Source organism: Balaenoptera acutorostrata, chromosome 16 (assembly GCF_949987535.1).
Source record: "Balaenoptera acutorostrata chromosome 16, mBalAcu1.1, whole genome shotgun sequence".
Classification (NCBI taxonomy): domain Eukaryota; kingdom Metazoa; phylum Chordata; class Mammalia; order Artiodactyla; family Balaenopteridae; genus Balaenoptera; species Balaenoptera acutorostrata.
This window is the reverse complement of record NC_080079.1, coordinates 5,120,191-5,134,164: the sequence shown is the minus strand read 5'-3', so window position 1 is coordinate 5,134,164 and position 13,974 is coordinate 5,120,191. Positions and strand designations below refer to the sequence as shown.

The following is a 13,974-nucleotide window of genomic DNA, read 5'->3' as shown; positions in this document are numbered from 1 at the left end:
TCTGTGGCCGTGGCCCCCATCCTTGGTCCTCCGTGGCCGTGGCTGTATAACTCTTGTCTCTGCCTCCCTCTTCACATGGCCTTCAGCCTTGTTTGTCTGTGTCTCTAAATGTATCCCTCTCTTTATAACGATGCCAGTCCTTGGATTTAAGGCCCGCCCCATCCAGCATGACCTCATCTTAACAGGATTACATCTTGTAAAGACCCTCTTTAGGGGGTCACGTTCACAGGTAGTAGGGGTTAGGGCTTTAACAGATCTTTATGGAGGACACAAGTCAACCCACACGAGCCAAGACCAACATACATTTTTTTCCCTTTTTTTTTTTTTTTCAGTGAAATAGAATATAAGAAAGCATCAGAGTTGATTGCAGGTAGTAAAGTTAAGTATTATTTCATAGAACTTTTGTATACATACATTTTTATGCATGCTGCTTAGTATATTTCTTATTGCAAAAGAGTTTTTGAAACTTAAAAAAAATACTTATAAATCTGCCTCTGCAGCCTTGGTTCACAGCACACCCCTCCTCTTAAGGGGAAGGAGTAAGGCAAGCTCCCTGTCCTCCAGTCTCACTGCCTAGTTTGGTCCATATACTCACCTACCCCCCCCCACCGCCGCCACAGGGCCTTTGCACCTGCTGGTCTCTTCCCCTCTCTGTCTGGATTACACCTTTCCTTCTTCAAATCTTGGGTAAATATTACTCTCTAAGAGAGCTTCTCCCACAGCCAACCTGGACCCACTCCTCCAGTTTTTCCTAAAGAACTGTGACCATGGCCTCCAAAAAAACATAAATAATAACAAAAAAAACTACTACATATACATATATGTGTGAGTCTTGTATGATTGTTTAATGCCCACCTCTACTACATGCTAATAGTCCCTCAGGTCTGTGGATTGTGTCTCTTTTCCACATTATATTAGTGTTCCCATATTAGCTCTGTGCCTGGCCTTCAGTAAGCATTTAGTAATTCATTAAACAATGAATAACGCTTACAGAACAAATTAATCTAAAAGACCATTGCAGCCATGAAGGGGATGCTGTGATGAGGCCCACTCTGAGCCTTTACAGGAAGGACCAGCCTGGCTTCATTGCTTGTTAGGACAGACGAGGGCACCATCTCCTCGTTCTCCCGAAGGCCTGGGAGATGAGCATCATGCCATCGTTATCCCGGTACTACACATGAGGAGACCAAGGGTCAGAGTGGTCAGGTAGTTTTCCCAGTGTGCTTAGATTTGGTCTCAGGTTGGTCTTACCCCCAAGCTCGGGCTATCTCTGGTGGACATGGGATTTCTGCTTTTTGGGACAAAGATTCAGGAAAGCAGGCGCTAAGGTAAGGTCTCAGAGACCAGAGTCATGCTCTTTTGGGTCAGAGTTACAGGCCTGGATGTGGGATCTGGGATCTCCCTGGGCTGTCTAAAGGATGCCTCCTGGGACCTCCCTCAGGCTGGCCGTTTGAAGTTGTCCACTCACTTTGTGGGTGGGCACAGGCGACCTGGGTGTGGTGGGGAGCACCAGGTGACTCCGGCTTTGCAGAAACAGGCATGCCATTTCCCCCCCAGGAGTCTCTGCTTCCTCCGTGGGAAGATGGCTACGGGAACGTCTTCTTCCTCACCTTGTGGTCTTACTGTGAGAATCTAATCAAGTGAAGCCCACCACATGTGCACTTTGTGGGGTGAGACACAGTGCTGTGCGTGGCATTGTGGAAGCCTGCCCTCTCTGGTCCTCCAGGTGCATGCTGGGGGTGAAGCACAGGAGTTCTTTGGGAGTCTGGAGGCTTGTGCGGTCTCTTCTCCCCTTGCCCTGTGACCATGGCCGAGTCATTTTGCTTCCCCCCCAGGAGCAGTTCAGTTCCCTCAACTATAAGTCTTTAGTCATGGACTTAGTTACGATCTCTAAGGCTGCCACCAGCTCTGGAATTCTCTCTCCAGGTAGGAGCATGATCCCAGATACTCTCCATTGCTGCTTTTTTCTCCTCCTTGCGGCAAGAATTACAAATGGTTCAGGAATCCCTCTTCAGTTCTGGTGACAGCTGTGACTCCATTGGGGGATTACGCGGCGACGTGTATAGATTTGTCAAAGCTGCCTTCTTACTAAAATGAGAGAAGAGATCAGTCTTACTGCCAGGGAGATTCGGTCCTGCCCTTCACCTTCCAGCTCCTTACTCAGCTTGTACCAGCCTCGAGCACCTGTGTCTTATTTGACTATTATAATGGCATTTTTAGCACCTTTCTCCCAGAGGCCTGACTCTCCTGAGCGATGTGCACTCAGATCTTTGCTAATCTCTGAAATACTGTGAAGACACATCATTCCCCACGTAGAAGACAGTAAAGCGGCACCGAAAAATGTAACCCAGGCATCCTTGAGCCCCTCACGCTCCGCCGACACCAGGCGCAGGGGCGCTGGGCGGAGAGACAGGGACGGGGGCCGGCTTCCCTCTCCTCACACGCCTCCTGGGGTCCCCGGGTCAAGTCCAGCTCTGGACAAACAGCAGTCACTGTAGGGCTTGAGACGTCCGTCGGGTCACTGCTGGTGATCCAAACCCAAACCGTGAGCCCGCTGCTGCCAAGGCTCTCCTGCACTTTATCTTTCTGAACTTTGGGGTTTGATTTGAATTATTATAAGAGAGGAAGAGGAAGAGGAGAGGAAGTTGAGTCAGGGGTCAGCAAGGCGCAGACACTGATGGAGATCAGCCTGGCTTTAACCATTCGTATTTTTCAAGAGATACTGTTCTGGGCTGAGAAGGAGTTGCTTGGCAGTTAAGAGTCTTTAAGCTTGAGTTAGTGACAGGCCGACCCCTGGGACAGGCTCTCGCCTCCTCTGGGCCTCTGGCGTCCTCACTGTGTTGAGGTCTGAACGCCTGGTAGCAGGGCCTGGGGTGTTTACGTTCTCGGGGTCCTCCCTGCGATGCCACACCCCTCACCTCCCCAGACACCTGCTCCCCTGAAAGGCAGCTCAGCCCCCTGGACAGCGAGGACCCCTCCAGCCTGAGGAGGAAGCATCTGCGCTGGATGGAGCGTGGTTTTCCTCTCCCTGGTCCTCTTCTCCTGGTAAAAGCCCAGAGAATGGTCTTCCCAGTGAGTCGTCATGCAGTCACCCACATCCTCTCCAGGCCTGGGTGCTGGGACCCCTCTGTCATTCCTACAGGAGCAAAATGGGGACTGGAAAATGGCTCTTCAAGCCTCAGAAGGTGCACGTCTCACTGGTGCTCAGATATTGTGCCCCTGGGGCACTTCTGGGTGCCAGCTAGGCGCAGAAGGGTGACCCAGTCCCTGCTCCCTGGGGCTTGGTGCTGGGAGCATTCCTGGGCAGAGATCCCCTCTCTCTCACCGAATTTCCCTGCAGCAGTGCTTCCCTGGTGTCGGGATGCTCTGCAAGGTAATACCTTCACCTCAGAGGACCAGCTTGTCCTCGGAGGAAGGGGTATGACGCTGCCCTCTCACTTCGGTTTCTCCACGTGTACAGTGAACGCCCTGGCACCTGTCCGGCTGTGATGCTCCCCAGGTTGAATTCTCCAAAGAGGAGCTGCTGGGTGCGTTCGTCTTTCCTGGTTGAGATTCTCGCAGGGTCTGCTGTCCTTTCCTGCTGTAAGTGACAGACAGGTGCTTAGGGTACCCAAGACTTTGATAAAGGGCAGCGGCCAGCTGGGGCTGTTGATTTACCAGCCGGGATCTCTACCTGTGGAGGCACAAGTCGGTCATCTGTAATCAGAGCTTTTCTTCCCACATCAGCTGACATAAGGACGCACAGAGCAGGTGCCACGACACAGCTGCTAAACTGTAACACTGTAGGATAATTTTGCAAATTATTATTTGTAATATAATCAGCCTTTTCCTTAGGCAATAAAGGAAAATGTTAAATTGCTCACAAACTAATAAAGGTTTATCTTCTGAAGCATCAAATTCTGTTTACTCATGAAACACACACCCCCTCTGCTGACCCACTGGGAAGAAAATTAGCATTTATTTTTGCTGGTACATAAAAACGGGGAAATGTTTGTTGACATCTTTTGGTGTTAAGCCCTTCCTTACATTGAAAATGATAAAGAAAGAGCCAGGAGCTGGGAGCTATATGGAAGAGGCCTTCCCTGCTCTGATTGTCTAAGACTCCAGGGCTTAATTTAACACGTGAGAACTGCTTATTGTGTGCCGGGCTGTAGCATGTCATTTGGTATCTGGTGCCTGGATGCTTATAACATGCATGGAAAACAAACTCCCCCTCAAGCCAAGAAGCGGGGTTCTCTTTCTCCTGCCATTAGAGTCTGAAGAAAGGAAAATACTTTCATTTCTCTCCACCACCTCCCCAATGTTTCCACAGAGGGGAGGATATTATGTAATCTGTGGTGATGGGAAAATGAGATTCCCTAGCTGGATTCCTCCTCCTTCGGTTCCTTTTGGTGGCAAAAGAAGTTGATGCCTTGACACTCTCTTTATTTGTCTCAAGGATGGGAGAGTTTCATTGCACTTTAAAATAATCCAAGTCTGATTTTCAAATGCTCCATAGAGTGACTCAGTGTTTTTCCTGTCCCTGGTTTTCAGGTACGGAGATATGAGGAGACAGATTGGCTTCGAAATCAGGGACATGTGGTACAACCTTGGTGAGTAACCGGGACTTCAGGGCATCACGGTGAATGTCGTGACTCGGTCGTGGGCGATGCCGTTGGTCCTGTTTGTCAGCTTTGGGGCATCTTAAAAATCTGAACAGCTTCTGTTCTTCCGAGAGCAATTGCTACCTTTGCAGTAAGGTAGCGTCCTCACTAATAAGCGTCCTTATTTCAGTGAATAAGAGATGGGAGACCAAAGTAAAGGGAAGAAAATCTGATTGGTGGAGAAAACAGAAAAGTCAATAGAGCGTCCTCTTGTGTCGGGTGAGCACAGCTCTGCCTTGGAACTCTTGCTCCTGGGCAACATGACCATTCTCTCTCATGAATCAAAGCATGTAGCTCATCCTACTGTTATATATTCCATCACTTACTGTATTCAGTTTCACATAATCTACCTTCCAAAGGGTTTATTCGCCAACTCAAAACTGGACCCTGTATTTAGGTATACTGCCACCAGGTGGTGGTAGGATGAGTACTTGTGCAATCAAAACAATAAGGGATATGTGTGTTTAAGGTAAGAAATTAACATAGGCATTTATCACTATAAGCTTCCCTCTTAGTATGGCTTTTGCTGCATCGCAAAGTGTTGGTATGTTGTGTTTTCATCTTTCATTTGTCTCAAGATAATTTTTGATTTCCTCTTTGATTTCTTCTTTGACCCATTGGTTGTTCAGGAGTGCAGTTTTAAACTTTCAAGTATTTGTGAATTTTCCAATTTTCCTTCTGTTACTCATTTCTAGCTTTATTCTACCATGGTAGGAAAGGATACTTGGTATGATTTCAATATTCTTACATTTGTTAACAATTGTTTTGTGACCTAACGTGTGACATATCCTTGAGAACGTTCCTTGTGCACTTGAGAGAAATTTGTATTCTGCTGCCGTTAGGGGAAATGTTTTGTATATGTCTGTTAGGTCCATTGATCTATAGTGTTGGCTTACTGGTGAAGAAAGATCTCAAATAAACAACCCAGCTTTACACCTCAAGGAACAACAACAACCAAAAAAAAACTAGGCCTAAGCCTAAAGTCGGCAAAAGGAAGGATATAATAAGGATTAGAGCAGGAATAAGCAAAATAGAGGATAGAAAACTTCAATAAAATTAAGAGTTGGGTTTTTGAAAAGATAAACAAAATTGATAAACCTTTAGCTCAATTACTAAGAAAAAAGGAGAGGAGACTCAAAAAAATAAAATCATAAATGAAAGAGGAAACATTACAACTGATGCCGTAGAAATAAAAAGGATCATAAGAGACTACTGTGAACACTTATGTGCCAGCAACCTAGAAGAAATGGATACATTCCTAGAAACATACAACCTACTGAAACTGAATTATGAATAAATAGAAAGTCGGAACAGACCAATAATGAGTAAAGAGATTGAATCATCTTACAACAACAAAAGTCCAGGACAAGATGCCTGCACTGGTGAATACTACCCAACATTTAAAGAAGAATTAATGCCAATCCTTTTCACACTTCTCTGAAACACTGAAGAGCAGGCAACACTTCTAAACTCATTTAATGACATGAGCATTACCATGATGCCAAAGTCAAACACACTACAAAAAAAAAAAAAAGAAAAGAAAATCTATAGGCCACCATCTCTGATGAACACAGATGCAAAAATCCTCAACCAAATACTAGCAAACTGAATTCAACAGCACATTAAAAGTGTCATATGCCAGGAATAAGTGGGATTTATCTCTGGGATGCAAAGATGATTCAACATATGCAAATTAATAAAAGTGATAGACTACATTAATTGAATGAAGGATAATAAGATTATCTCAATAGATACAGAAAAATCACTGGACAAAATTCAAAACCCTTTCATGACAAAAACTCAACAAACTAGGTATAGAAGGAATGTAACTTAACATAGTTAAGGGCATATGTTGTCAACTAATATCATACTCAACGGTAAAAAACTGATAGTTTTTCTCTAAGATTGGAAACAAGACAGGAAGCTCACTCTCACCCCTCCTATTCAACGTAGTACTGGAAGTCCTGGAAAGACCAATTAAGTAAGAAAAAGCAATAAAAGGCATCCAGATCAGAAAGGAAGAAGTAAAATTACCTCTCTTTGCAGATGACATGATCTTATATGTAGGGAACCCTAAAGACTCCTCCAAAATGTGTTAGAACTAACAAACAAATTCAGAAAAGTTGCAGGATACAAAATCAACATAGAAAAAAGAAGTTGCATTTCTATACACACTATCTGTAAAAGAAATTAAGAAAACAATCCCATTTTCAATAGCATAAAAATGAATAAAATATTTAGGAATAAACTTAACCAAGGAGGTGAAAGACTTGTACACTGAAAATTACAAAACATTGATGAAAGAAATTTAAAGAGACACATATAAATGTAAAGACATCTCATGTTCATGGATTGGAAGACTTGATATTGTTATTGCTATCAAATTCCAATGGAATTTTTTACTGACATTGAAAAATCAATTCTAAAAATCATGTGGAACCACAAAAGACCCTGAATATCCAAAGCAATCCTGAGAAAGAAGAACAAAGATGGAGGCATCATACCTCCTGGTTTCAAAGTAAATTTCAAAGCTATAGAAATTAAAACATTGTGGTACTGGCATAAAGACAGACATATAGACCAATGAAACAGAAGAGAGAGCTCAGAAATAAGCCCACACATATGCAGTCAACTGATCTTCGACAGGAAACCAAGAATACACAATGAAGAAAGGAAAGTGACTTTAACAAGTGGTTTGTGAACAACAAATAGTGTTGTTAGTACTGGATATCCACCTGCAAAAGAATGAAATTGGACACTTAAGCCACACACAAAAAGCAGCTCATAGCACACTAGAGACTTAAACATAAGACCTGAAACCATAAAATTCCTAGAAGAAACCATAGGAGAAAAGCTTTTTGACCTTGGCCTGGGCAATGATTTGGAAATGGCACCAAAAAGACAAGTAGACTACATCAAACTAAGAAGCTTTTGCACAACAAAGGAAGGAAACAGTAAAATGAAAAGTAATGGGAGAATATATTTGCAAACCCCATGACTGATGAGGGATTAATATCCAGTATATATAAGGAACTCTTACAATTCTATAGCAAAAAACAAATAAACCAATTAAAAAATGGTCAAAGGGGCTTCCCTGGTGGCGCAGTGGTTGAGAATCTGCCTGCCAATACAGGGGACACGGGTTCGAGCCCTGGTCTGGGAAGATCCCACATGCCGCGGAGCAACTGGGCCCGTGAGCCACAATTACTGAGCCTGCGCATCTGGAGCCTGTGCTCCGCAACAAGAGAGGCCGCGAAAGTGAGAGGCCCGTGCACAGCGATGAAGAGTGGCCTCCACTTGCCGCAACTGGAGAAAGCCCTCGCACAGAAACGAAGACCCAACACAGCCATAAATAAATAAATAAATTAATTAATTAAAAAAAAAAATGGTCAAAGGACTTGAATAGACATTTCTTCAAAGAAGACAGACAAATGGCCAGTAAGTACATGAAAAGTTGTTTAACATCACTAATCATCAGGGAAATGCAAATCAAAAACCACAGTGAGCTATTGCCTCACACCTGTTAGGATGGCTGTTATGAAGAAAATAAATAAAAGATAATCATGTGTTTGCAAGGATGTAGAGAAATTTGAACTCACGTACACAGCTGGTGGGAATATAAAATGATGCGTATGGAGGTTCCTCAATAAAATAAAAATAGAACTACCCTATGATCCAGCATTCTCACTCCAGGTTATATATTCTAACGAATTAAAATCAGAATCTGGATATCTGCACTCCCATGTTCATTGCAGCATTATTCACAATGACAGAGATATGGAAACAACCTAAATGCCCATTGACAGATGACTGGGTAAAGAAAATGTGGTGTATATATGTACAGTGAAATATTATTCAGCCTTAAAATAAAAGAAATCCCATCATATGAAAAAAAATGGAAGACCCTGAAGACCACTGTTGGATGTGAAATAAGCCAGTCACAGATGGGCAGTTACTGCATGAATCCTCATATATGAGATCTCTGAAGGAGTCAAACTCATTAGAGCAGAGAGCAGAATGGTGGTTGCCAGGGGCAGGGGTGTGCCGAGGGAGCAGTGGGGAGGTGTTGGTCAAAGGGTGAAACGTTGAAGTTTTGCAAGATGCATACATTTTAGAGATCTGCTATTCAGGTGATGCCTCAAGTTAATGATCCTGTATTGTACATGTAAAGATGTAAGAAGGTAGATCTCATCTTAAGTGTATTCTTACAATAAGCAAGAAAAAAGTAAAAATGATAAGAAATTAATACAATTAATTCAATTTTATTAATAAGTGAATTAATTAATACAACAAGGAATCCTCTATTAAAATGTTAGCCGTGGGCTTCCCTGGTGGCGCAGTGGTTGAGAATCTGCCTGCTAATGCAGGGGACACGGGTTCGAGCCCTGGTCTGGGAAGATCCCACATGCCACGGAGCAGCTGGGCCCGTGAGCCACAACTACTGAGCCTGCGCGTCTGGAGCCTGTGCCCCGCAACGGGAGGGGCCGCGATAGTGAGAGGCCCGCGCACCGCGATGAAGAGCGGTCCCTGCACCGCGATGAAGAGTGGCCCCCACTTGCCGTAACTAGAGAAAGCCCTCGTACGAACCGAAGACCCAACACAGCCAAAAATAAAGAAAGAAATAAATAAAGTAGCTATAAAATTTAAAAAAAAAAAAAAAAATGTTAGCCGCTATGACATGTCATTCCATTGGGTATGTTCCTTATAAAGGAATAAACAACTGATTATCATTTGGTGTCTCCTCACCACCTTTATGTGTCCACTGTGAACCTGGCCTCTCCTAGTTGAGATGAAGCTCTTCCTGGCACCTGTCCTCAGCTGGTTTTGTGCTGAGGTGTCCCGGGCATCTTTCTTCAGCACCACTCCTGGTCCTGTGCAAGCTCCTGCCTCTGAGTTGCCCAGGCTCTCCTTCCTTCTCTCAGATTGGCACACGAATCCTACCTTGGCTTGTTGTGGGGAGGGCTTCCACTCTCCCCATCCCCCAGTGACTTTTCTTCTCTAGAAGGAGGCAGGCCACTGCCCACTTTGCTCTCTAGTCACCCCACTGCATCCGGGTTTCGTTTGTTCCACCAGGGCTGGGGCGCCTTAGCTGTATCCCAACCTGCGTGCTTCTGGAATAGCTTTCTTCGTGTCTGGAAAGATGCCCTGCTGTATCTACATTCCTTGGGCAGAACGAAACAAGGTGACAAAACTAAACACGGTTTTCGATGAAGGCGTGGCATTGGACTCCACCGCCCTCCTGATGGCCCTTTGAGCAGACAGGGCCAGAGTTTTGAGGGCCAGCCCTGCTACTTGGCTTAGTGGTCAGCACGTTCACAGCGGCTTCTTTTCAACTGAAGCCAGGTTTCCTCAGAGGCCTTTGACTCCTAATCCTTCTTGAGTGCCCGGAGGTCAGCAGAAGTGTGTGAAGGAAGGCTCTGTCGCATCTCTAGGGAATGTTAGGAGAATTTCCAAATATTCTTTGTCTTTCCGTTTATATGAAGGATGGAGTGTTTTTCAAATGGGTCTTCATCCAGAAAAATAAATGTACAACTCTTTGTGGGGGAAATCGATACTCTGTGGATAATACTAAGAACATGGAAATTAAGAAGCTTGGTTTAACATGAGGCGCCTGCTGGGTTCTCAAGAATAAAATCCAGTGCGAGAGCTCCCAGGTGGAGAGAAGGAGCTGGTGGGGATGGCTTCTCTGCCTGTGCTCTCAAGTCGGAGGAGAATCCGCTCCCCACCTGCCATGTGGGCATCAGTCCTGGAGTCAACTGGGGACCCCTTAAGGAAACTCTCCGCTGGGACTTTGCTGCAGCAGCTTAAACGTCCAGAATCAAAGTACTGGCTCTCGGTGTCAAAGTGTTTGGCTGCATCTCCAACACAGAACCTTCCAGGCACTGTCCCGTCCTTGGTCTTCCTGCCGTCCCTGGGGAGAGAGCGGGAACCCTGGGCTCCGAGGGATGAGTTCCACTTGAGTTTCCATCCTGCCTTGTCCCTGCCTGGCTGCGTGACTCATTTGGTCTGGGCTTCCCTCACTCAGCTTTCTAGGCTGTAAGATGCAGAGGCTGGACGGAAGTTTTCCTTCTAACGCTGAAGCTCAATAATGCTTTTTATATATATATGGTGATCTCGGTAGTGAAATGCTAAGGCTCCTAGAACCGTTCATGATTCATTTTAATTGATCCTGCTCTGATAGGTTCATTTGTCATGTTTCCTGGCAGGTCAGACACTGTGGGACTCCTGCCAGGAAGGTTCTGTCTGTAGCCCCAATTCCGAGGGAGGGGCAGGTGAGGGCGGGCAGGAAGGTTCAGAGAGATGGCGTGGAGGGTCGTTCTCGGCTGGACAAGTGGGAGCCCAGGGCTCTTCTAGGTGCCAGAGTCCAGTGGGTGATGGGCTGCACCCACTGTGGCCAGGCTTTTCAGCGGGGACCTGATGTACCTCTGCATGCGGGCCCTCTGAGGTCATCTTTCACCCCGACCCTTCCAGAGAGAGTGACAACACCTTCTGAATTGTTCAGCGTCACCTCTAAAGTACGAACTGTGAGCTAGTCTGTTTCCCCTGAAAGGACCGTTTTAGGTGTGTTTTCAAATGCTTCATTCCAAAATGCCTTGGTCATATTTTTCTCCTCATTTAGGATAAGTAGACACAGCCACCCTGGTAGATATTCAGACTGGTTTTTAACGCACTAAAAGGCGTCCTCAGGCTGGCCTGACACGTGGGCGTTCCTGACAGTCGGGTTTTCTTTTCTTTCTTCTTCAAAGTATTTTCAAGGTCATCTCTGGAATCCCTAAGATCGAGCACAGTTTGAAACTGACTCCTTCTCATTTGCTCCGATTTCAATGGAGGACAGTGAGATGGGCCCAGGGAAGCATGAGCTTCTCTGTGAAGCCACCTCTGGGCCCTTGTGAAGCCTCCAGTGGTCAGAATGGTCGGTTCTCTCGACATTATGTCATTACGTTCTAAATAGGCTGAGTCAAGTGACAGAGACTTTTGATTTGCAACATAAAGGATACAGTTAAGAGAGCAAATGTCCCATCTCTTCCCTGTCCGTTGCTGATTGGAATACAGCGATGAATGCATCAGCTCTGTGTTTGGCAGCTTTCTACCAGGACCTTTGACTCTGGCATGAGAAGCGGCCAGGAAGTCAAGTGTAAACTGTGGCTGTGGTCAGTGAAGGGCAGGGATTTGGTAACAGCAAGAAATAATCATTAACCCACGTGATTGGGTTCCTTGCTTATAAAATAATTAAATTATGTTTGAAAGTTAAAAAAAAATAATAAACATGTCGGCTGCTCTCAAGATCTGGCCCAACTTCCCCTCAAAATGGCTAAGGCTAGCTCCGTGAGGTCACCTCCGGCCACCTGGCCCTTTCTTTGCTGCTCTGAATCTCAGGTGTTGGATCCTGCCCGCCAGTGTCATTGCTGAGGCTGCCACTCTAGAAATTGACGAGAGCACATCTCCGTTTCCTAAGATGTACACAACCTATTTTCTACACAACTTTTGAACAAAAAAAAAAAAAAATTTTTTTTCAAATGGGCTCAGGTTTGAGATCATATTGGCCGTCTGATCTAGCCAGCTCCGCCAAGAAAATAAAAGTAGACGTCAGATATATTTATCCTCTTACAATCAGTCACCTGTCACTGGCTCGGGCCCTGAGCCGAATGTGCCGTGAGACCGTTTCCTTCTCGAGTCTCTCCAGTCACACGTGTGGTGTGAGTGGCCCAGAGCCCACCTCCTTGCACAGCATTAGAGCAAGGATCCAAGATCTGTGTTGCTCAGTTTAATGCAAGTGCAGAAACAGTGCTGCCCCCTGGGACAGAGCAGCATGGGTGGTTTTTTTTTTTTTCCTCCCAAACCTGTCATATTTTGAGTGTGAAAGGAGAAATCAAAGGCAGACTCTCTCCCAAAGAAGGTGGGGGGCGGGGGAAGCGGATGTGCTTATTTACTCAACTCTTCGGTTATTTATCAAAGCACACTCTGTGCGGCAGCCTGCAAAGCACCTGATCTCTCTCTCTCGCCTTCCTCACCTCGATTTACATTTTGTTGGTTACATACAGCGCCCCGGAGCCCGCAGTCTCTCCAATCCGTCCAGAACAAATGTGCTCGCAGCAAGATCTTTATCTGCCGGGCTCGGTCTGGGACATTTGTCATGCAGGGATTCTCTTCCTGGGTATTTTTGGAGACTTGGAAAAAATTGTGTGCTTTTCATTAAAACCCACATACAATGGGGCCTAATCCGTTGGACTGGGTGATGGAAATTTTTGCTCTGTCTACTCTTGTGTATACGGAGATTTTCCTGGGATTAGACGATGTTTAAGGTCCCGGATTTCTGACCACTCATGATTGTCAAGAGATCATCCAGGCACCCAGTGGGAGGCCGGCTGATGGGGGAGAAGCCGGCTTCCCTGAGACAGCGCAGTCTGGTTCCCAGGGAAGAAGCTCCGTGTTTTGTCACTAGAAGAAAGACTCTCCGTGGGTTTTTAAGAACTGAGGAGTGGTAACCAGGAGTTTGGCCAAGGCGACCAGAGTGATCCGTTGATTCCCATTGTGATCTGATAATTAGTTTGTTCTTCCTTTGTCTCAAAAGGAAAAAAAAAAAGTAAATCCTCTTTTTCTTGAAGCCTACATTTCAGGAGTCACCTTGATTCCCATTGATTCCAAACCTGAGTTCATCATTAAATTTGAACAAGAGATGCTCCAGGGGAAATCCATAATGCAAATGCCAAAAAAAAGAAAGAAAGAAAGAAAAAAGATGAATACTGGAGAATTGCATCCAACGCTTACTCACCTTGAGGACCATTGGTTCTCCGAGGTTAAACCCTGGGGATATCACTGTGGCTGAAGCTCAGTGCTGGCCCCCAGCCAACGTGTCCTGTGTTAATGGGAGGGGTAATAATCAAAGCTAAGGACACCTTCGGTTTTGGAGCATATTTTTCCAATCCCTGCATTCGCAACCACTTGTTTCTCCCTTATACGATCCTCCCAGCCTGGAACAATAAAGGCTGTCAGTGACAGAGCCCTCTGTGACACTGCAGTTGTGGTTGATGAAGAACTCTTTGTCACCAGCATCTGTTTTCTGAAACATTGGCTTTGACATTTTTTAGGCATAATACAAGAAACGTGTCACCTGAGAGACTGGATATAATAGCATTTTTAAGAGAATGCTTTGCATCACTTACATGCTTTTCAGAATCATTAAGCACTTGGGGAAGCGATGAGAATCGTGTTATATTAGGGCCTTAGTCAAAGTATTATTTAGTAAAGGTTAATAAGATTTTAATTATATTCAGATTCCTTGTTGAAGGTTACATTTTATGTATGTGTCCACCCAATACAAATTTCTGAA

The 13,974-nt window shown here is 45.2% G+C and overlaps 1 protein-coding gene across 2 annotated transcripts in view; it reads left to right on the top strand.

The window, feature by feature from the left end:
- The window catches only part of DOCK1 (dedicator of cytokinesis 1), a 532,415-nt gene that overhangs the window by 428,060 nt on the left and 90,381 nt on the right, over positions 1–13,974 (top strand). For both annotated transcript variants that reach the window (XM_057531553.1, XM_057531554.1), the window contains exon 32: positions 4,534–4,592. In XM_057531553.1, coding sequence (XP_057387536.1) covers positions 4,534–4,592 — 59 coding nt within the window. The remainder of the gene's footprint in view (positions 1–4,533; positions 4,593–13,974) is intronic.